Here is a 21,894-nt window from a genome sequence, read left to right as displayed (position 1 = left end):
ATGACTCCAGGTGGCCTTTGCTCAGTGAGAACAGAGAAGGTGCACCTGCTCTGTCTGTCCTGGAGCTTGGAGTCCTGTGCCTTAGAGGGCTTGTGTCCCCTAGCAGGGAGCCTACTGTCTCCACTTAGAAGAATAAGAGGAATTTTTTTGCACCCAAAATTAAGAATCTAGAATCACCTCTGTCCTCCTGAACAAGTTGAGGCTTCTGGTGCCCGGTGTACTCTCATGCAGACTGAGGGGCAGAAGAGGAACCCCAGGGAAAGTCGAGCCAGAGCTAGACTGATGAGGAGAAGCTGCCTAGGGCGGATTCATGCTGTTGTTCTCCGATTTTCTCCCTTAACTCTAACATATTCTGTACAAACACAATAGGAAAACTAAACGCTAATTTAAAAATGGGCTGGAAAATATCACAATTGAGCTGGGTGGTGGTGGCACCTCAGGACCTTAACTCCCAACACTCAGGAAGCAGAAGCAAGCGGATCTCCATGAGTTCAAGGCCAGCCTGTCTACAGAGTGAGTTCCAGGACAGCCAGGGCTACACAGAGAAACCCTACTTTGGAAAAATCAAATCACAATTGGATCATTGTATGTAGCTTACCCTCTGGAAGCTCTCCTCTCCCGGATATGGTTAAAGAAATGAAGAAAACAATGGAACAAGCGACGCACTTTTTAAAATTGTTTTTATTGGAATCTTCACTTGGTTGGCATTCACACAAGGGTTATTAAGGTCCAAACTTCTCTAACTACTGAGGCAATATGTGCACCTCTTATTCTAGGCCTCTTTCTTGGTTGAAACAGAAGGTCTAACCTAGGTTGATGACAGTTACGACCGAAGTTGGCTCTGCTTCTGATGGCTTCTACCGGATATAGCTAATGGTTCTCCTTTTCCCCAAGAGAGATTTTCTTGCAACGCGGGTGTTGAAGCGGTTATTCCTAGCCTTTTTTGTCAGACAAGCATCTGAGTTCCTGTAGATCTTTTCTTTCCTTGGAATCATGCCCTCCTTTGCCCTCATGTGTTGCTTGCCTGCTTCCATCCTGTTGGCTTCCTCTGACCTCTGACATTTCCTGTTATGTACATAGTACACCTGCAACGACCTCTCGTGCGGGGTTCCCCCTTCAAGGAGATGGAACTCGCTGAGAATGTCTACCCTCTGCTGGAGGATCTGACACTCATTCTCCAGCAGGGCTGCGATCAAATGCAGCGAGTGGGTGTCATGGCTCAGCTTCTTCACCTGTGCCTCCAGCTCCTGTTGAGTTGGTATTTCGTTGTTGGGCTGGGTTTGGAAACAGACTTGATTGTTTTCGGAGGCTTCTATCCTTTCTTTCTGACACTCCTGATAGGACTTCATTATTTCACTGAGCTCGTTGTGCTGTCTACTCCAGTGATCTGCTTCCTCTAGCAACTGTTCCATGTTGTTTCTGAATCTTCTGTATTCCCCACAGACATGAAGGGATCCACACGGGCCCCTTCCCATGCTCAGCTGCATGTCACTACAGTCTCTCTTTTCTTCTGAATTGCACAGATCCCGTGCATATGCTTGCATCATGTTCTTAGTACTCTGGTTATTCAATAGCATCTCCTGCTTCTTTGTGTTTTGTTCCTTCTCTAGGTCGAAATTAAAGAGCAGGTCTTTAAATTGTATTTTATTTCTCCTGCCAACACCCCTGATTTTAGGTTCTGACATATTCTCGGGAGTACTGGCATCGTCAAAAGTCTCCCTGACTTCTGTAGTCGGCTCTTCAACCCCTGCTATACTTTTGAGAACATCTTTAACGTCTCTTAAGAGATTGCTAAATTTCTGTACCATCCTTGGTCTTCGTAGTGGACGAATACTATTGTTTGGTGGTGGAAGGGAAGCCCAGCAGAAAGGGGGGAGTGATCCAATTTCAAGGAGGGAGATGGTGATCCCAGGGTTCGATGGTTCTGGTGATCCTTGTTGAGCACAAGAAGTAGGGTTAGGAGTTTGAGGCGGGGCAGGCATCTCAGCTGAGATGTCAGAGTTGGCCATCAGGGCCCAAGTAAAGTAGAAAACCTTTGCGATTCCCGGAAGGACAGATGGCAGTCTTGTGTGAGTTGGTGAAGAAGATGGAACCAAGCAGGAGTTATAGACCAGAGTTAATGATTGAGACCAGAGAGATGGTGTTCAAGTAGGTGACATCTCAGACAGCCTAGGGGGAAGGGGTGGGAAGGGGAACTGGGAGCTGGGGCTCCATCTCCCGTCTGCTAGACTTCTGGCGTTTATTCTGAGGCCCTAGCAACTAGGTCTTTATTCTGTCACTGCCCCTCTGAGGCCTATCTACACATTCTGTTTCCTTTGCATCACAATGGAAGCCTCGTAAATTCCTGCCCACAACTCACTGTCACAACCGACCTTACTCCTTCGAGAGACAGGATCTCTACAGCCATCTTGGTCCTCTCTTCTCTGCCAGGTGCTTCATTCTAAGGGCATCTCCTACCTCACTCTCCCACCCCCACCCTTTCCACACCACACTGTGTCAACCTCAACCACAGCGTCCCACTCAAGGGTGTGGCTGCGAGAAAGCTCACTGGACTCCCTACTCTTCCAGGAAGGAGGCTTTAATGCTCTCGTTGTCAGAGAGATGCTGTCCTAAAGGAATACCTGGTGGTTTTGAATGGCCCCTCTAGACTCTGACACAATTTGAAAGGAGTAGGAGGTGTGGCCTTGTTGGAAGAAGTGTGACATTAGGATGGGCTTTGAGGGTTCCAAAAGCTCCTTCCAGGTCCAGGGTCTCTCCCGCTTCCTGCTGATCGGAACGCAGAACTCCCAGCTTTGTCTCCACCGCACGTCTCCGTCTGATGTACTGCCATCCTCCCGCCATGCTGACAATGGACTAAACCTCTGAAACTGTAAGTAAGCCCCAACTAAACGCTTTCCTTGAGAAAAGTTGCCACATCATGGTGTTTCTTCTTAGCAATAGAACCTTGACTAAGAGAGGATACAAAGCAGAACTCCCAAAACTTCATCCTTAGTGGTTGTAGGGAATTGATAACAGAAATCTCTCCATCCAAAAATATTCTACCGAACGCTGAGGTTGTTGGAATGAGTCAACTACACAATTACAAATTAAGACTCCTCTCTCTCCCTACCTACCCCCCCCCCACGCCCCGTGTGGTATGTTCTTGTGTGTGTGCGCGCGTGATACGAGGGAAAGAATCCAGGCTTTCTATATAAATTAGGTAAATGTTCTTTCTACCTCTGAACTTCATCCCCAGGTCTCCAATTGGGAGTTGTTGGTTTTAAGACAGGCTTTCTGAACTTATTACTCTCCAGTCAGTGCTATAAACCTTGGTGACTTCTCACAGTATCTGACTAAAATGACAATTTGTCTAAAATATTTGAAACAACTCAGCCCAAAAAGCTGCTGAAATGGAAAGCTCCCACTCAACCCCACCAACAAGCATCCTGAATAACCAAAGTAGAATGATCAAAGCCGACATCAGCGCAACATCACCATCAAAACTACGTAAGGAAATCAGCAACTTATTAATACTCACTACAGTTCTCTGAGTTCTCCTGGGTGAGCCAGTCATTTTCCTGTTCCTGAGTCACCCTGTGATTCCTTGTCATGTCGAGTTTCTTCCAGGACTTTCCTGATGGTGACCAAATAGGCACTTTGTGTTTGTCTAACTTCTAGTCGCTTCCAAGGAGGATTTACTTTAGGTAGGAACGTCACAGAAGCGACACGCCTTCAGCTTGTGTGCCTTAGATCTAGCTCCTCCATTTACTTGGGTTCTTGACATATCCACCGTACAGTTACCATCTTTCTCTTTGTGATGAACAAGCATTGGCTGAATTGTCTTGACATGTGAAGGTCTCGTTTCCCTCATGCTTTTGTGCTTGCTTTAGTCCCACCAGAGAATCTAGTCTGTGTTGTTAGAGTGTTGGACTAATGGTGGATTTTATCCCTCCCTCATTCCTTTTGTATTTATTAATAGGAAGCACTTAATAAAGAATCCAATCAGTCATTCAATCGTGTATCTACACAAGCATGGATATGTGGATACTTAATAAAATTATCTGAGTTTAAAGACAATACCGTCAGGCTGGGGAGATAGCTCAGTGGTTAGGTACTCTGACTGTGAAGGTAAGAGGGCCTGAGCTGAAATCCCCTACACGCAGGTAAAAACAGACACTACATGCATTCCTGTGACCCCGGGATTTGGGGTAGATACAGGTGGATCTTGGGTACTCTCTGGCCAGTATAGTTGGTAAAATAAAACATATCTTTGTTTTATGTAGTTTAATAGTTTATTTGTTTTGTGTGTGCACATTTTTGTGTGTGTGTATGTGTGCGCACCAAGTGTATGCTTGGTGCTCTCAGATCCTGAAGCCGGCATCAGATCTCCTGGAACTGGAGTTGAGGGCTCCATGAACTGTCATGCGGGTGCAGGGTAACAAGCCTGAATCTTCTACAAGAGCGGCAAGTGTTTTTAGCCACAAGACCATCTCTCTAGCCTTCCTAATAACTTAAGAAAAAAACATTATCTGTTGGTGATGACTATTAAGGTTAGAGTCTTAAGTTCATAAGGGATGCTGAGCAAAATATCAGTTTTTATTTAATTTTTTTAAGATGGATTTTTTTTTTTTTTGGTTTTTCGAGACAGGGTTTCTCTGTGGTTTTGGAGCCTGTCCTGGAACTAGCTCTTGTAGACCAGACTGGTCTCGAACTCACAGAGATCCGCCTGCCTCTGCCTCCCAAGTGCTGGGATTAAAGGCGTGCGCCACCACCGCCCGGCAAGATGGATTTATTTTGAATATGGTGTTCTGCCTACATATATGCCTGCAGGCCAGAAGAGGGCACCAGATCTCATTATAGATGGTTGTGAGTCACCATGCGGTTGCTGAGACTTGAACTCAGGACCTCTGAAAGGGCAGCCAGAGCTCTTAACCTCTGAGCCCTCTCTCCATTCCAAAGTGTCAGTTTTTAAAAGTGCCTGGTGCACATGGAGACCAGAATAGGGCATTGGACCCCATGGAACTGGAGTTATAAGTGGTTATGTGTTCCCCTTGGGTGCTGAGTACCAAACTTGGGTCTTCACAAGAGTAGCAATCACTCTTAAGCCCCTACAAGACATCATTTTAGCATCTCCACTTATACTGTGACTTTAAATGCAATCATTCACTTGTATATACCCATTTTACAGGAGAATTTTCCTGAATATTGAAATCTTTATTTAAAAACATGAAATAAAAGATAGATGTAGTCGGATACTTGTCTGAACCTTTTTCTCAACAGGTTTTTTCTCTTGACCACCAGGGGGTGCTATAGACCTAAAAAATTATCAACTGGCTGCGAGAAAGAGAAGAAAAACAAATGTGCGGAACAGAAATATGTGGAATAGCAGAAATGTTCTCATTCACAGTCCCAGTTTTTTGTTTGTTCGTTATTTTTTGTTTTTACAACCCAACCGAAGTTTCCCCTTCTTCCTCCCCTCTGAGTCCCCCCATCCGCTCCCATGGATATCAGCCAGCCATTCTATATCAAGTTGCAGTGAGACTAGGCACCTCTATTAAAACTGGATGAGGGGATCTGGTAGGAGGGAAGGGTCCCAGCAGCAGGCGACAGAGTCAGAGACAGCCCCTGCTCCCACTGTCAGGAGCCCCACAGGAAGACACACTGCACAACTGTCACACATGCAGAAGACCTGTCAGTCCCATGCAGACTTCCTGCCTGTCTGTTCAGTCTCTGTGAGCCCCTCTGAGCCCAGAGTAGTAGTTGGTTCTGTGGGTTTTCTTGTGGTGTCCTTGACCCCTCTGGCTCCTACAATCCCTCCTCCCCTCTTCCTCAGGATTCTCCAAGGTCCACCTAATGTGTGGCTGTGGATCTCTTTCCATTAGGAATCTTCTTCTTCTTCTTCTTCTTCTTCTTCTTCTTCTTCTTCTTCTTCTTCTTCTTCTTCTTCTAACCATTTTTTTGCCTTCTTTTCTTTCTTTTTTTCTTTTGGCCAGTCATGTTTTGCTCTATACTAGGTCTCTGGAGTATTTTGCCTCTGGGTCCTGGCCCTCAGGGGTGAGCTCCCTCGGGTGGTACGGGTCTTCATCTGGGCCATGCGCTATGCTGTCACTCACGTAAGTCCTGCCACATCTTTACCCCAGCACATCTTGTAGGCAGGACAAATTGTAGGTCAAGGGGTCTGTGCCTTGGAAATCTTGCCTGGTTAAAGGAGACGGCTCATTCAAGCTCCGAGTCTTAGCTAGGGTCCCCCACATCCCTCATAGATTCCTGGGCATTTGCATTGTTTTAGGGTTCTCACAGTCCCATTTTAAGGGCTCGGGAATGGCAGTTCCAAAGAACTTGACAAAGTTATGGCAGGCAAAACCCATAGGAGTCTGCATCACCTGCCTTGTTTGAGTCTGCGAAAGGCGGGTTCTGCAGGCAGGAGCTGAAGAAGCATTTTAGACACCTGAGGTCCACAGCAAGTTTTCAGCATTTGCTGGGACTGGCTCCCTTCTCACACCTGTTGGCCAACATGCCTGTAGACTGCAGATAGCAGTTCTGCTGAGGAACAGCTCCTGAGCAGAGACTGGTGAGAACCAGTCTCAGAAACTTCCTCTAGAAGCCACACTTCAGTATCTGTAGAAACAAAAGAGGCCAACCTTACAGCAGACTGTTCACATGTTATCAACAGACTTCGAGCACTGGGAGTCTGGCCCAGCAACTTGAGACGTCTCAATCAAACTTTCAAAGCCTAATTCCCCTGACCCACAGAGCCCTCTCCCAAATGACTAGTATCAAGGTCAACTGCTGCTGCTATAAAACTCACCACTGGGGCACGTGTGGTGGCTTGGTGCATACAGGGACCAAGCTGGGACCAACATAAGGGAAGACAGAACTGGCTCTGGATAGCTGTCCTCTGACTTCCCCATGCCACATAAGGACACATACAAATACACACATAGACACATTCACACAAACACAGACAGACAGAGAGACATAAACAGATACACACACAGACACAGTCCCATGCAAGACACACTTACAAACACACACATAGACACACTCACACAGACACAGACAGACACACACAGAGAGACACAAACAGATACACACACAGACACAGTCACATGCAGACACAGTCACATGCAGACACACATACAAATACAGGCATACACAGACACATACACACACACATGCAAACACACACAGACAGATACACATAAACACGTAGAGCCAGATACAGGCACAGATACACACACAAAGACAGACACACATAAACACACAAAGACACAGACACAAACATGCAGAGACACAGACAGACACACATACAGTCACACACACACAAAGACATATACACAAACACATGTACACACACAGATACACACATAGACATACATATAGACATTCACACACACAGAAAACAGGCACATACAGAGACATCACACACAGAGACACAGACAGACACATACACAGATACACACACATACAAATACAGACACAAACATAGACAATACACACATGTACACACAGACACACAGAGACAGATACACACAGACATACACACACATGCACACACAGACATAGACAAACACATACACATAGACACTCACAAACACAGAGACACAGACAGACACACACACATACAAATACAGACACATACACATATGTACACACGCAGAGACACACACAGAGGCATCCACACACAGAGACAGACACACACACTCACTCAACAAATGTAATAAAATCGTACTACTTCAGAAGATAGCGAGATGCCCACTTATTACTTTGGCTGGCGGGGGGGCCGGCAGGGGGTCAGAAATATCTGGTATTCTTGACCTTTGTGGGCAAGGGTGGCTTGCTAGCAGCCTAACATTAGCATACTTTTATGTAATTAACTTACATAATCACAAATAACTCCTTTCTCCAAAATTGACTTGTCAAAGAAAACAAGACTAATGAATCTGGAGCTGCATTGAAAGAATGACAGAAGGTTTGAACAGGGAAATAATTAATCTTCCTTCCAAAACCACTGCTTCTTGGTCATCAATTCTGTCTTAATTTCTAATGACAAGCTCCATTTGCTAGAGCTAAAAGGACGTGCAATGAATCTTTTCTTTTCACGAAGGTGAAGGTGAAGAATGGCACTGGCTTATAATCCCCATGCTCGGTCAGCTGAGGCTGGAGGATGGCTGCGAGTTCTTAACCTTAACCAACTTAGATTACAAATTCCAAGCTAGCCTGAGCTACAGAGAGAGGCATTGCCTCAAAAAGAGGAGGAAGAAAGGGAAGAACCTAAGAAGCTCACCTCCGGATGTCAGGGCTTGTTCTTTTGACACGCAGACATTGACAGCTGCTCCTCTCTTCCTTCCCCCGTCTCTCCCCCCATCCCTTTTTCAGTTTTTACTCCTCCTCTTCATGTTTTTTTGACATGAAGTCTTGCTGTGCAGCCCTTGCTTTCCTGGTATTTGTTATGTATCCCAACTGGCTTTGAACTTGCAGCAAGCCTCCTGCCTCAGCCTCCTGAGTATGGGGATTATGGTTATGCACCAGCAAGCCTGGATTCTTCCTTTTCTTAAGGTCCAAACCACCACATTTATTGACATCCTCAAGTATTGCTCGATACAGGAGAACTGTCTTGGTGGTAAAGGCAGCTGCTTTCACAGCCATAAGGGCCTGAGTTTAGATCCCAGCAACTTGGATGTAGTTTTGTCTGTGGCCCCAGCACTACGGAGGGTAGAGACAAGAGGATCCGTGAGACTCACCAACTGTCAGCCTAGCTGAAAAACACGCATGCGCTTGAGGATCAGGGAGAGACCCTGTCTCAAAGGACAAAAACAGAGAACAATAGAGGAGGACACCTGATTGTCCCCCCTCTGCCCTCTGTGTGCATCCACACACAGGTGCGGGGCACACATACTTGTGTCTATAACACCCACAGTCAAACACACACACACACACACACACACACACACACACCTGTGTCTATAACACCCACAGTCAAACACACACACACACACACACACCTGTGTCTATAACACCCACAGTCAAACACACACACACACACACACACACCTGTGTCTGTAACACCCACAGTCAACCACACAACACACTTGTGTCTCTAACACCCACAGTCAACCACACTCACACAAAATGACTTTCTAAAAGACTTTATTGCTTACATGAGAACAAAGCTCTAAATAACAAACTTACCTGCCCTGCTGGGTCGCCCACCCCTCTCCAACCCTGACTCCCAGTTCTCGACTTTCTACAGGCAAACTTCAAACACCTTTCATTCTTCCTCACTCTGGCTCACGCCTCAAATGGTTGTAACACGCCTTGTCACCCCAGCATTGGAAAAAAATGCTCCTCAAAGACTCCTTGCTGATAACCCTGGAAGGCAGCTCTGCATTTTTCTGTTGCCTAGTCTAGACACGCAGGCTCGGAACAAGTTCCTAAGGCAGACAGCCTGACCTAGACTGGCTTTGCCACTTCTTAGTCCAGCAACCTTGGCCAGTTGCTTACTTGCTCAGAGCCTCAGTTTCCCCATTGGTTCCATGGTGTTTGTGGTTTACAAACACAAACGGGTGAGAGGCTCAGTATGAGGACTGAGCCTTAATCCTTGGGCTTGAACGGAACTCATTCCTTTCTTCTTCCCATCCTTCCCTTGGTCATCGTACTTTCTCTCCCATCACTGTGTTTTGGAGCAAGTCACATGTTTTATTTTATAGGTTAACATTGGTCAGTTTGCCTTGGAGTGAACCATGCCTTGACTCTTGCTCAGACCTGACCTCCTGTATGTTCCAAGGAACAATCTGAATGTCTAATTTCTATATGTACACCATAACTCACATTCTGTAAGATATTCTTTGGAAATAAGCAAGTCTGCCTGCTTCTGCCAGCCTGGTCTCCAGAGTGAGTTTCAGGATGGCCAAACTACACAGAAATGTGCTGTCTCAAAGAATGAAAAGAAAGAAAGAAAAGAAAAGAGAGAAGGAGAAAGAGGAGGAGAAGGAGAAGAAGAAGAAGGAGGAGGAGGAGGGGGAAGAGGAGGAAGAGGAGAAGGAGGGAAGGAAGGAAGGAAGGAAGAAAGAAAGAAAGAAAGAAAGAGAGAAGGACTGTGGTTTGGAGTATTGGAGATTTTAGGCATTTCTCATGGGAGTGCCAAAAGGCAATGGTGGGGAATACACAGCATACCAACCAGCATGGCCAAGAAGCAAAGAAAGGAAGGGGCTGGGGTCCATAATCCATTTAAAGAACATATCTGCCTTTGGGTCTGGAGAGATGGCTCAGTTTTTAGCATACTGTTCTTCCAGAGGATTCAAATAATTTGGTTCTCAGCACACATGTCATAGGCTCACTATTGTCTGATACTGCAGCTCCAGGAGGATCAGGTGCTTCTAGCTTCTGAGGATGAGTACACCTACATGCACATGCATGTACACACACACACACACACACACACACACTCACAAGCACACATGCACATGTGCACACTAACACAACATACATATACAAGCATATATATATTATGTGTGTGTGTGTGTGTGTGTGTGTGTGTATAAATTAAAAAGAACATACCCCTAGTGATCCAAGGGCCACCTACTAGTCCTCTAGGCTGTACCCTCTAAGGCTTTTACACCACCACTGAGCAGCTGCTTTCTTAAACCCAGGCCTTTGCACATGGGTCTCTGGAGGACATTTGGCACTCTGCAGAAAATAATTTACTATCCTGATAGATGTGGAGTAAGGAATCCACAGATGACAGTGTAATATATCGTTGTACTGAAGTTCCAAGTCTTTGACGGGACAGACTTAAGGTACATTAGTGTGCAATTAGAGTAACCTGCCCTCTTTGCGCAGTGTCTCAGAGACATTAGAAACATCATTCTCTCACACACGAGAACATAGCTTATTTTTATCACTTGCTTTCTCCAACCTTTATCCTATCAAGATCATAATTATTGTCAGTCTCTTTTTGTTATTATTATTATTACTGTGTGCTATTACAGGGTCTCACTATAGAGCCCAGGCTGGCCATGACTTCATGATCCTCCTGCCTCGGCCTCCTGTGTATGGGATTACAGCCACATCCTGCTTTGGACAGTTTATTACTTTGTTTCTGCTATCATAGCAATTCTCAATGTGTGGCTGCAACCCCTTGAGGGGTCTACTGGCCCTTTCACATATCAGATATCCTGCATATCAGTACTTACATTATAACTCAGAACAGTATCAAAACTACAGTTATGAAGTAGCAAAGAAAATAATTTTATGGTTGTGGTCACCACAACATGAGGAACTGTATTAAAGGGTCACAGCATTAGGAAGGCTGAGAACCCTGATCTATTAGAGTGTAAACTCCACGAAGCCAATGCCTTTGTCTTGTTTCCTGTTGTTTCTCTAAACATATTAAATTCATGACTCACACAAAAGATATTTATTATTATATATACCTCTTGTGGTGTGGATAAATAAATGTTGGTGAGTTACCCAAGCAAAGTTTACTGATGACTCATCCTCAGATAAGAAATAGATTGTCATGAGTTCAGGGTCAACCTGGGCTATAGTGTGAGACTCTGTCTCCAACTGTAGAAAGTGGAGGAGGAAGAGGAGGAGGGAGGAAGAAGAGGCAAGGAGAAAAAGGAGGAGGAAGAGGAGGAGAAAAAGAAAATGGTGTGCTTAGAGTACGTTAAATGGCCACCTAGGATGAGGCATAGGCCATCCAAAGATAGTGGCTCACTTGAACCCATCTTTTCACAAAGACAGTAAGACAGTCCAGGTGAAGACCACATCGGCAACTGTAGGGGCTCCACCAGTTTCAAAGGACAGGCCAACAAGCAACTTTATCATAGTAAGTCTCATTGCAAGCTTCTCAGAAAGACTTGTCGTGGTCTTCCTGGAATTTGTTGACGTTCCCTGTGTTTTGTAACAGGTACTGGCTTTTGAAGCATGTGTGTCTGGCTCAGGTCAACAGCATGCGCCTTCCCACTGGCTAAAGCCCAGCACTCGGTCCAGCCTGCTGTCATGACTGACCTTGCTTACCAGGAAGAGAAATCTAGCTAAGGTCTGGTTTCCATTCCTCACCCTCCACTCTGAAGTCTCTGTGCATAGGATTTTTTTCTCCAGCTGGAATTTCTGATTCTTCTTCTCTTTTATTCTTCCTGAAAGAGCTTTATTGGAAGAGCGCAGACTTTCTGCTGAGGAGTTTATAAAGGATATCAGCCTTCCGACGTTTTGTGTTCATTTTCCAGAAAAGTATTGGCTACCACAGTGAGCAAGATTGTGTTGCACTTCTTTCCTGTGCTGAGCTATCAACTCGACTTCCATTCAGTCTGGGATGGAAATGGCCTTTCATCTGTCTTCAGCCATGGTTAACAAAACCCTCTTTTGTGAGACATCCGTCATCTGCCTTTACCTTCCAAGCTTGGTCATCTGCCAGCGACTTCAGCTGCACAACACGGCGGCTCAGGATCTGAATTCCATTTTCTGTGAGAGCGCTTGCTATGTTTTGGAAATTTCTGACAACGCTAATTTGGCTCATTGCAGTCACTTCAGTCTTCTGTTTGTTATAAATATTCAAGCCTCTCTTTAAACACACACACAGATGCACATGCACACGCTACACGTGCACAAGCGCACCAACACACACACACACCAACACACACACAACTGTAGCATGGTGATAGAACATTGCCTAGCACGTGTAAGGCCTGGGTTCAGTCAGCAGCAGTAGCAACAGCAGCAAACATTTTGCTTTGTTTTGTTTTGTTTCTGAGACAGGGTCTCCTGTAGCCTCAAACCCCATACATAGCTGAAGATGATCTTGAACTTCTAGTCCTCTACCCCCACCTCCTGAGTAATGGGATTGTGTTCCCACACCTATTGTGTGTGCTGCTGGGGCTTCCTGCACGAGAGGCAGGCACTCTGCCAACTGTACAAACTGAGCTATATCCCCAGTGCAGTACAAATATTTAATGCATATTTAATTTCCTATGAAGATTATGTAGTGAGATGGATCGGTAGGTAAAGGAGTTTGCCACCAAGTGCGGTGACCTAAGTTCTGTTCCGGGGACCCACGTGGTGGAAGAAAAGAACTGACTCTCGAGTTGTCCTCTGACCTCCATATATGCAATGATAGACATGTGTACATATACACATACATACACACATTTAAAACTTAAAATGCCAAGGGCCTCCAAATGCCAAGGGCCCCTCTGCTAAGGGTGCGGCCTCGAGGGCCCATCCTCTGCCCATGCTGGAATTCTGACTGGCATAATCTTTTGCAGATAACCACAGCCACTGTGGGAACATGTGTCCAATAGCTGTGTTATGTCCAGGGGACAACATTTCACAGCTGGCTTCATCTAGGCTTTTCCCTCAGCCTCTTCAGTGATGCTCCCTGAGCCTTGGCTGGGGAGGATGATACACTGACCTGTCCTCAAGCCTTGGATGGGGTGTGTGATACAGATGACCTGTCCTCCGCTGAGCACTGCAAGTCACTCACACTAGGCAGCTGGATCTTTCCTTCCTCGAGGTTTTGTTTTGATGGCTATTGCATTATGCATGACAGGCAGGTATTCTATCACTGAGCTGCATTCTTGGTTCTCTTCTAAGAATTTAACATTTCCCGTTTCTCATTTCAGTATTTAATATGCTTTGAGTTAATCTTTGTATATGGCATAAAACAAAGGCTCACTTTCATTCTTTTTTATATGAATATCTAGAGTCTTTTTAAAAAAATTTCTTTTAAATTTCATATACGTTTTCATGTATCTTGGTCATTGTCTTAGTTAGGGGTTCTACTGCTGTGATGAAACACCACGACCAAAGCAAATTTGGGAGGAAAGCTTTGTTTGGCTTATGAGTCCACATCATTGTTCATAACTGAAGGAAGTCAGGACATAGGACAGGAACCTGGAGGCAAGAGCGATGCAGAGACCATGGAGGGGTGCTGCTTACTGACTGCTCCTGTGGTTTACTTAGCCTGCTTACCCAGGACCACCAACCTAGATGCTGTGGGAAAATGCTCTTGTACACTGTAAAGATTTGTCAGTCCTAGTGGTTTAATAAAATGTTGATTGGCCAGTAGCCAAGCAGGAAGTATAGGTGGGATGACCAGGCTAGGAGAATTCTGGGAAGAGGAAAGGTAGATGCAATCACCAGCCAGATGCAGAGGAAGCAAGATGAGAATGCCTTACTGAAAAAAAGGTACCAATCCACATGGCTAAACACAGATAAGGAATAAAGGGTTAATTTAAGTTGTAAGAACTAGTTAGTAATAAGTTTGAGCAATAGGCCAAACAGTTTATAATTAATATAAACCTCTGTGTGTTTATTTGGGACTGAACAACTGCAGACTGGATGGGGCAGTAACTTCCATCTACAAACCTAGAGCTAGAAATACCCACAACAGGTTGGGCCCTCATCAATCACTACGTAAGAAAATGGCCTACAAGCTTACCTGCAGCCTGATCTCGTGGAGGCATTTTTCATAGAGGCATTTTTTTTTATATGAGGCTCCCTCCTCTCAGATAAGTTTAGCTTATGTGAGGTTGACATAAAACTGTCCTGAACAATTGGCCCCTTGGCAACTCTACACACAACCTTTCCTTTCTTGTTCATCCCAAGATCACACATTTATATAAACACAACAGTATAAAACATTTTGCAAACTCAAAAAGTTCCATAGTCTTACAAAGTCAAACACTTTAAAAGTTGTCTCTAAAAATACACAGTCTCTTTTAGAATCCAAAATCTCTGTAAAACTCCAAAATACCTCAACCAGGCATGAGGGCACATGCCTTTAATACCAGCACGCAGGAGGCAGAGGTAGGCCTGTGAAGGCTGCCAGGGTCACATAATAGGACCCTGTCTTAGAAAAAAATAGTCCCTCAATTGTGGGCTCATGTAAAATCAAAAATAAATACTTTTTACTTCAAGAAGAACCAGGGCACAGTCACAATCTGAACAAAGGAAAGCCAAACTCAACAGTGTAAGTAAATCAATGTCCAGTATCGGTGACTCACGCATGATCTTCTGGGTTCCTCCAAAGGTCTTGGGTCACTGCTCTGGTTCTGCCCTCTGCAGCACACACAGGTTGTCTTCTAGGCTCCTCTCCACTGCTGCTGCTAGTGGTGGTCATCCCCTGGTACTTGCATCTCCAAAGTACTGGGGTCTCTGCTCCAACAGGGCTGCAATAGCATCTCATAGACTCTTCATTGGGCCAAGCCCCATCTTCTCTACATGACCCCTTCAATCCAGATGCTACTGAGGCCGTGCCTTCACCAATGTCCTCCCCAGTGCCAAGGTCAGCTATTCTCCATGACTCCTTTATACCTTCAAAACCAGCAGCACCTGGGAGACTCTTGCACTTGGCCAAGTTCTGCTGCCAGCATAAGCTACAGCCTTGGCCACCTCTGGAACACAGCATCTGTGTGCTGACTCTGAGGAAACACTTCCCAGAGGACTTTACCTCAACAATGCTGGTCTCTTCATCACAGCTGATTCTCAGCTTCTGCTGACCAGCACCCACTGTCCAGCAAAGCAAAGGTTCTGGTCTCCTCTAAATCACAGCCTATTCTTCACTCTAGCTGACCAGAACCACAGAATCTCAACTCAAAATATGCAATGGTCCAGACAGAGTCTTTTTTTTTTTTTTTTTTTTTTTTTTGGTTTTTCGAGACAGGGTTTCTCTGTGGTTTTGGAGCCTGTCCTGGAACTAGCTCTAGTAGACCAGGCTGGTCTCGAACTCACAGAGATCCGCCTGCCTCTGGCAGACAGAGTCTTTAAACTTCCCTCTGAAACTTCTCAGGCCAGATCTTCATCTTCTGCCTTGCCCTCAATATTCTCATCTTCTGTGTCAACTGTGTTCTATATCCTTCCTCCCTAAAAGTCCCTCTTCTCTGTGAACATGTTTCTAGTTTCCTGACTTCACACATACTCCAGGCAAAACACACAAAAGATTCAAAGCTAGCATTCACATATGAGAACATGCGACCCTTGTATTTTTGTGCTTGGGTTTGTTGTTATTGCTGTTTTTCAAGACGTTCCCCATATCCATTCTTAGTCCATTCTTGTGGCCTTATTAAGATGGGTTGATCACAAGTGTGAGTTTATTTCTCGGTTGCCTATTCTCTTCCATTGGTCTCTGTTTGCTCTAGTACCATTCTGTTCTGACTACAATAGCCTTGTAATATTGTATAATGATTCCAACTTCATTTTTTCTCTTTCTCAAGATTGTTTTGGGGGCTGGAGAGATGGCTCAGAAGTTAAGAGCACCAACTGCTCTTCCAGAGGATCTGGGTTTGATTCTCAGCACCCATATGACAGTTTACAACTGTCTGTAATTCCAAGACTGGGCACCATCACACAGACATACATGCAGGTAAAACACCAAAGCACATTTAAAAAAACAAACAAACAATTTCTTTGGACATTTAGATTCTTTTGTAGTTCCACATAAATTTTAGGATTATTTTTGATTTCTGAAAAAACTGTTGTAATTTTGATAGAGATTGCTTTGAATCTTAGAGATAATGTGGGTAGCATAAAAAAACAAGATTGATTCTTCTAACCCATTTTAAATTTCCATTGATTTTTACCTTCTTTTAACAACATCTTTGGTTTGCACAGACAGCTCACCTATTCATTAAATATATTCCTATTTATTTTATTATTTTTTTAGATTTATTTATTATATGTATGTATGAGTACTCCTCCTGCATGTACACCCTTACAACAGAAGAGAGCATCAGATCCCACTACAGGTGGTTGTGAGCCACCATGTGGTTGCTGGGACTTGAACTCAAGTTCAAAACCTCTGGAAGAGCGGTCAGTGCTCTTAAGCTCTGAGCCATCTCTCCAGCCCCTTATTTTATTATTTTTGATATTCTAAAAATGATTTTGTTTTCTTCATTTTTTTCCAGATAGCTCATTGTGAATGTGTATGCTTATATGGGAAATAAAACCATAGAGTTTTTCTATGAATTGAAGTTATTATAAGCCTGAATTAGGATGTTAGCTGTAACACACAAGGAATCTGGATAGGCATACAAAAAGCAGAGAAAAGAGCCAAAGCAGTCACTACAAAAATTAAACAAACCACAAAGGAAGACAGTGAGGTTGGAAGGAAAGGCTATAAAACTATAAAACATTAATGAATGACAACGGTAAGCCTTACCTATCAATAATTACACCAAGTGACCTCTACCACCTCAAAAATGACTAAATAGTATTACTTTAAACATAAATGAGTTGAATGTCTAATCAGACACTCGATGCCTAAATATATATTTTTAAAAAGCAAGTTCCAACAAAATGTTGCCTCCAAGAGGCACGCTTCAGCCTTGAGGACAGCCGAGAGTCGGATGGATGTGAAAGGAGTTCTTGTAAGTGGCACTCAGAAAGGAGCAGGAGTGTTACACTTAGCCCCCCCTCCCCCAGACAAAAGGCTAGTATAAAGTGATATGAGAAGGGGCTGGAGAAATGGCTTAGTACTTAAGAGCACTGACTGCTCTGCCAGTGGACCTGGGTTCAATTCCCAGATCCATCTGATGACTCACAATTGTCTGTAAGTCCGGGCCCAGGGGATCTGACATCTTCTGGCCTCCAAAGATACCAGGTATGCATACGATGTACAGACATACATTCAGCCCAAACACCCCTACACAGAAAATACTAATTGTAATTTTTTATTAAATACTAAAAGGAGCAGTACATTGAGAGGATGTGACAATCTTAATAGTGATGCTGCAACCTCTGGACCTTGTTTCTCAGGTGGTGCTTTAATTTTATCTCCTCTTATTCACATTCAAGCTGCACTTAGATGATCCTACTGACATCTAAGTCTGTCTGTCCTTGATCATCCTCCCAGGGCTGAAAGTTAGCAAGAATGAGGACTCCAAACCCTTCTGTCTTATTCACTGTTCTATTGCCATGAAGAGACACCATGACCGTGCCAAGTCCACCCTCTATGTTCCTCTTTCTGCCTGTGGATCAGAATGAAGCTGTTCCAGTACCTGCCTTAATGCCACCATACTCCCTCCCATGACGATAATGGACTAAAGCTCTGAAATTGTAAGCAAGCCCCCAGTTAAGTTCTTTCTCTTGTAAGAGTTGCCTTAGTCATGCTGTGTCTTCACAGCATTAGAACAGAGACTAAGAAATTTGTGTCAGAAATTCGGGTATTGTTGTGACAGTCTTGACCATACTGTTTGTTGTAGGAATATAGAAGACTTTGGAATTTTGGATTGGAAGAGTGCTTGAACACTTTGAGCAGGGTTTAATGGGCCACATTAGTAGGAGCATGGGCACTAGCAGTGCTGAAAGCATTGTAAATTATTACGACCTAGCTCAAGAGGTTTCAGAGGGAAAGGATAATAGTAAATGTTTTAGAGACCTTTATTGTGGTGTTTTGGCAAAGCCTTTGACTCTTGTCCTAAAGCTCTTCCTGGGGATAAATTGAAGAGTTTTAGATTAAAGGTGTTGGCAAAGGAGATTTAAAGACAGCCTAGCATTGACTTTGTTTGCAGTGTGGTTATTAGTAATCACTCTTATGCCATGTCCTCAACTACTTCTCCAGCACGGTGTCTGCCTGCATGCTGCCACACTCCCCTCGTGATGATAATGGGCTGAACCACTGAAACACCAATCAAATGCCTTTTCTTATAAAAGTTGTCTTGGTGTCTCTTCACAGCAACAGAACAGTGACTAAGATACCTTCTGTGACCCAATTGGCTTTAGGATTTCAAATCAAAATGTGAGAGAGATTAGCAGGCCATCAAGGTTTCACCCCTCCCTCATGGTTGGCTTTGGACCCCACCTCCATTTCCTTGGTAGCACTAGAAAGGTAAACTTCAGCTTTGACCATTTGAGGATTAGGGCCTTGTTGAGACTCCTTAATGGAAAACTACTTCCTCCTGGTCAAAAGAATCAAATCTGCCTCTGGCCTTGGATAGAGACATGGAATTCCAATCTGCTGCAAAGATGAAAACATTATATACCAGTGTCTCCTCGCTTGAGAATTATTTTAAAAAGAAAAAACAAACAAACAACAAAAAAGAATCATTCCGAGTTGGGCAGTGGTGGTGCACGGCTTTAATCCCAGCACTCAGGAGACAGGGGCAGGTGGATCTCTGTGAGTTCAAGGCTAGCCTGGTCTACAGAGTGACTTCTAGGACAGCCAGATCTACATGAAGAAACCCCTTTTCAAAAGAGAAAAAGCAAATTATCCCAGCTGTGCCTACTGATCATGTGGACAGGAGACTGGCTCACAGGAAAGCTGACTCACCCTAGGATATGTTCAGGTGTTAGAGGAATATTTATTCCTTTAATAAGAGAATGTGTTTCTCTCAAGGCAACTGTTTTCAGCGTTCCCATCATGCAGCACCCCTAAACCTGTCTGCTTCTCTGAATCTAAATCAAAAGAGTACCATTTTCCCCTTACCGTTTTCTTGTCTCTTTCTTACAGATAACAGCCAAAAGCCTAGCATGCTTTCCCTGACACTCTGGGCTTTCTCATTTGTTCTCAGATGTGTCTCTGCCATCTCTACCACAAAGCTGCTCACCCACCTCCAGTTTCTGAATGTGCTGGCTGTCATGGACCCTAAGTCAAAAGGCATGGCTTTCTTCCTTCTCCCCATGTCCTTTTCCTGGCAGCTGCTGAGATTCATGACCTGTGTGCCTGTACTGTTTCTCACAGAAACTAATAAAGCTGCCCTCAAACTTCCTTCCAAGTCTGTCTCTAAATTCATTCGTTAACAAGACTAAGACCCCCAAGATGGAAGCCCAGCTTCCTTAGTGACAGGCAAAGCCTTTCTCTAAAAACCCAGGCTGATGCAGTTCAATGATAATAAACTTGCTTAGCAATTGTCAGGCCCTGGGTTGGAGCCTAACATTGGGGGGAAGAAAAGAGTAATTTTGAGCCAAGAAAGAGTGCATACTATGTCAGTGTGATGAGATGCAGCAGAAGCGTTGCTCACAGCAGTTTCCAGCAGTATACCGTGGAAAATGAGATGAGCATGCAGGGGCTAAGACAGAAGGGCCACAGGCTACTTAAGAGTATTCAGGAGGTCAGGCTGGGCTTCATAAGGACACTGTTTTTCACTGATGACTACTTATGCTGGAGAGGTAGTGGGGTAAAGGGAACACTGCTGCATTGCTGGTGGTGCAGTCTCTTTGATTATCAGTGTGACAATTTCTCAGAAAATTAGGAAACAACCTTCTCAAGACCCAGCAATACTACTCTTGGGTATATATCCAAAGGATGCTCAATCATACCACAAGGACATGTGCTCAACTATGTTCATAGCAGCAATGTTTGTCATAGCCAGAACCTGGAAACAACCTAAATGCCCATCAGCTGAAAAATGGATAAGGAAAATGTGGTACATTTACATAGGGAGTACTACACAGCAGAAAAAAATAATGACATTTTGAAATTTGCAGGCAAATGGATGAAGCTAGAAAATATCATATTGAGTGAGGTAACACAGACACAGAAAGACAATCATCACATGTACTCACTCATAAGTGGCTCTTAGACACAAAGCAAAGAAAACCGGCCTACAAATCACAACCCCAGAGAACCTAGACAGCAATGAGGACACTAAGAGAGACATACATGGATCTAATCTACATGGGAAGTAGAAAAAGACAAGATCTCCTGAGTAAATTGGGAGCATGGGAACCATGAGAGAGGGTTGAAGGGGAGGGGAGCAGCAAGGAGGGGAGCAGAGAAAAATGTAGAGCTCAATAAAATCAGTAATAAGTAAGTAAATAAATAAATAAATGAGACTCTGTTTTTACGAAGGAAACAGAGAATTTCAAACCACCTGGTCGAGATGACTAGGAGGGTGAAGATGCCTCTGTGTGAGCTCGATGAGCTGAGTTTGAACCCCGGAACACACAGGAAGGAGAAGGCTGACTAACAAGTTAGCCTCTGACCTGCCACAGCTCACATAGTTACACTCACACCAAATGCACACACATGCTAAAAATAAAAATAAAATTACCGTCAAACAAACAACCTAACTATATACTCCATGCATCAGGAAACTAGAACACGAACGTACAAACTGAGCTCAAAGTCATTGGCAGGGAGACAATGAAAGTTAGGGTAAAACACTCAAGTAGCTTCACTTTGGTACATTATTTTTAACCCTTTGGAGTTGAGATTTTTGTTTGTTTTTTGAGACAGGGTATCTTTGTGTAACAGTTCTGGCTATTCTGGAACTTGCTTCACAGACCAGGCTGACCTCGATCTCACAGAGATCCGCCTGCCACTGCCTCCCGTGGACTTGAGATTTTTTTTGTCTCCCGGGTGAACTCCACTAAGGGAGCTTTACTTCTGAACTTTCTCCAAAATCTTTGTAAAATCCAGCATACCCTACTATAGTTTTTTTTGTTTTGAGACAAAGTGTTGCTTGCTGGAGCTTGCCTAAAATTCACACACATGACATGTAGCCAACCAAGTATGACCCAGAACTCTGATCCACGTGTCTCCACCTCTGAAGTGCTGGGATTCCAGCTGTGCATCTCCATGCCTGGTTTTATGAAGCGCTGGGGTTTGAACCCAGAGCTTTGTGCATACGAGGCAACACTCAGTAACTGAGCTACTTCCCCAGCCCTACCCTTCCTCTGCTTTCCAATACTTGGGTCTTCCACTGATGTTTGAGTTCTTCCTTCCAGCCCTTTGATTACATCATAAACTCATTTCTTGGGGGCTGGAGAGATGGCTCAGTGGTTAAGAGCATTGCCTGCTCTTCCAAAGGTCCTGAGTTCAATTCCCGGCAACCACATGGTGGCTCACAACCATCTGGAATGAGGTCTGGTGCCCTCTTCTGGCCTGCAGACATACAGACAGAATATTGTATACATAATAAATAAATAAATATTTAAAAAAAATAAACTCATTTCTTCAAAAGGTTTTGCTCT

The 21,894-nt window shown here is 44.3% G+C and overlaps 1 protein-coding gene across 1 annotated transcript; it reads right to left on the bottom strand.

Annotated features, from left to right (window-relative positions):
• Nucleotides 1-857: 857 nt before the first annotated feature.
• On the bottom strand, nucleotides 858-2,009 carry Spz1 (spermatogenic leucine zipper 1). The gene has a single exon (XM_041663204.1). It carries the CDS (start codon nucleotides 2,007-2,009, stop codon nucleotides 858-860), a length of 1,152 nt encoding a protein of 383 aa, XP_041519138.1.
• Nucleotides 2,010-21,894: the final 19,885 nt, after the last annotated feature.

This window comes from Microtus oregoni, unplaced genomic scaffold (assembly GCF_018167655.1).
Source record: "Microtus oregoni isolate MIOR12 unplaced genomic scaffold, Mior012 000014F_ref0000157, whole genome shotgun sequence".
Classification (NCBI taxonomy): Eukaryota; Metazoa; Chordata; class Mammalia; order Rodentia; family Cricetidae; genus Microtus; species Microtus oregoni.
The sequence above is the reverse complement of the archived record's forward strand: the minus strand, read 5'-3'. Positions and strand labels throughout refer to the sequence as shown.

Bases quoted from the DNA above. Each gene is read 5' to 3' on its own strand.
- Spz1 (XM_041663204.1), bottom strand. From the start codon at position 2,009: ATGGCCAACTCTGACATCTCAGCTGAGATGCCTGCCCCGCCTCAAACT.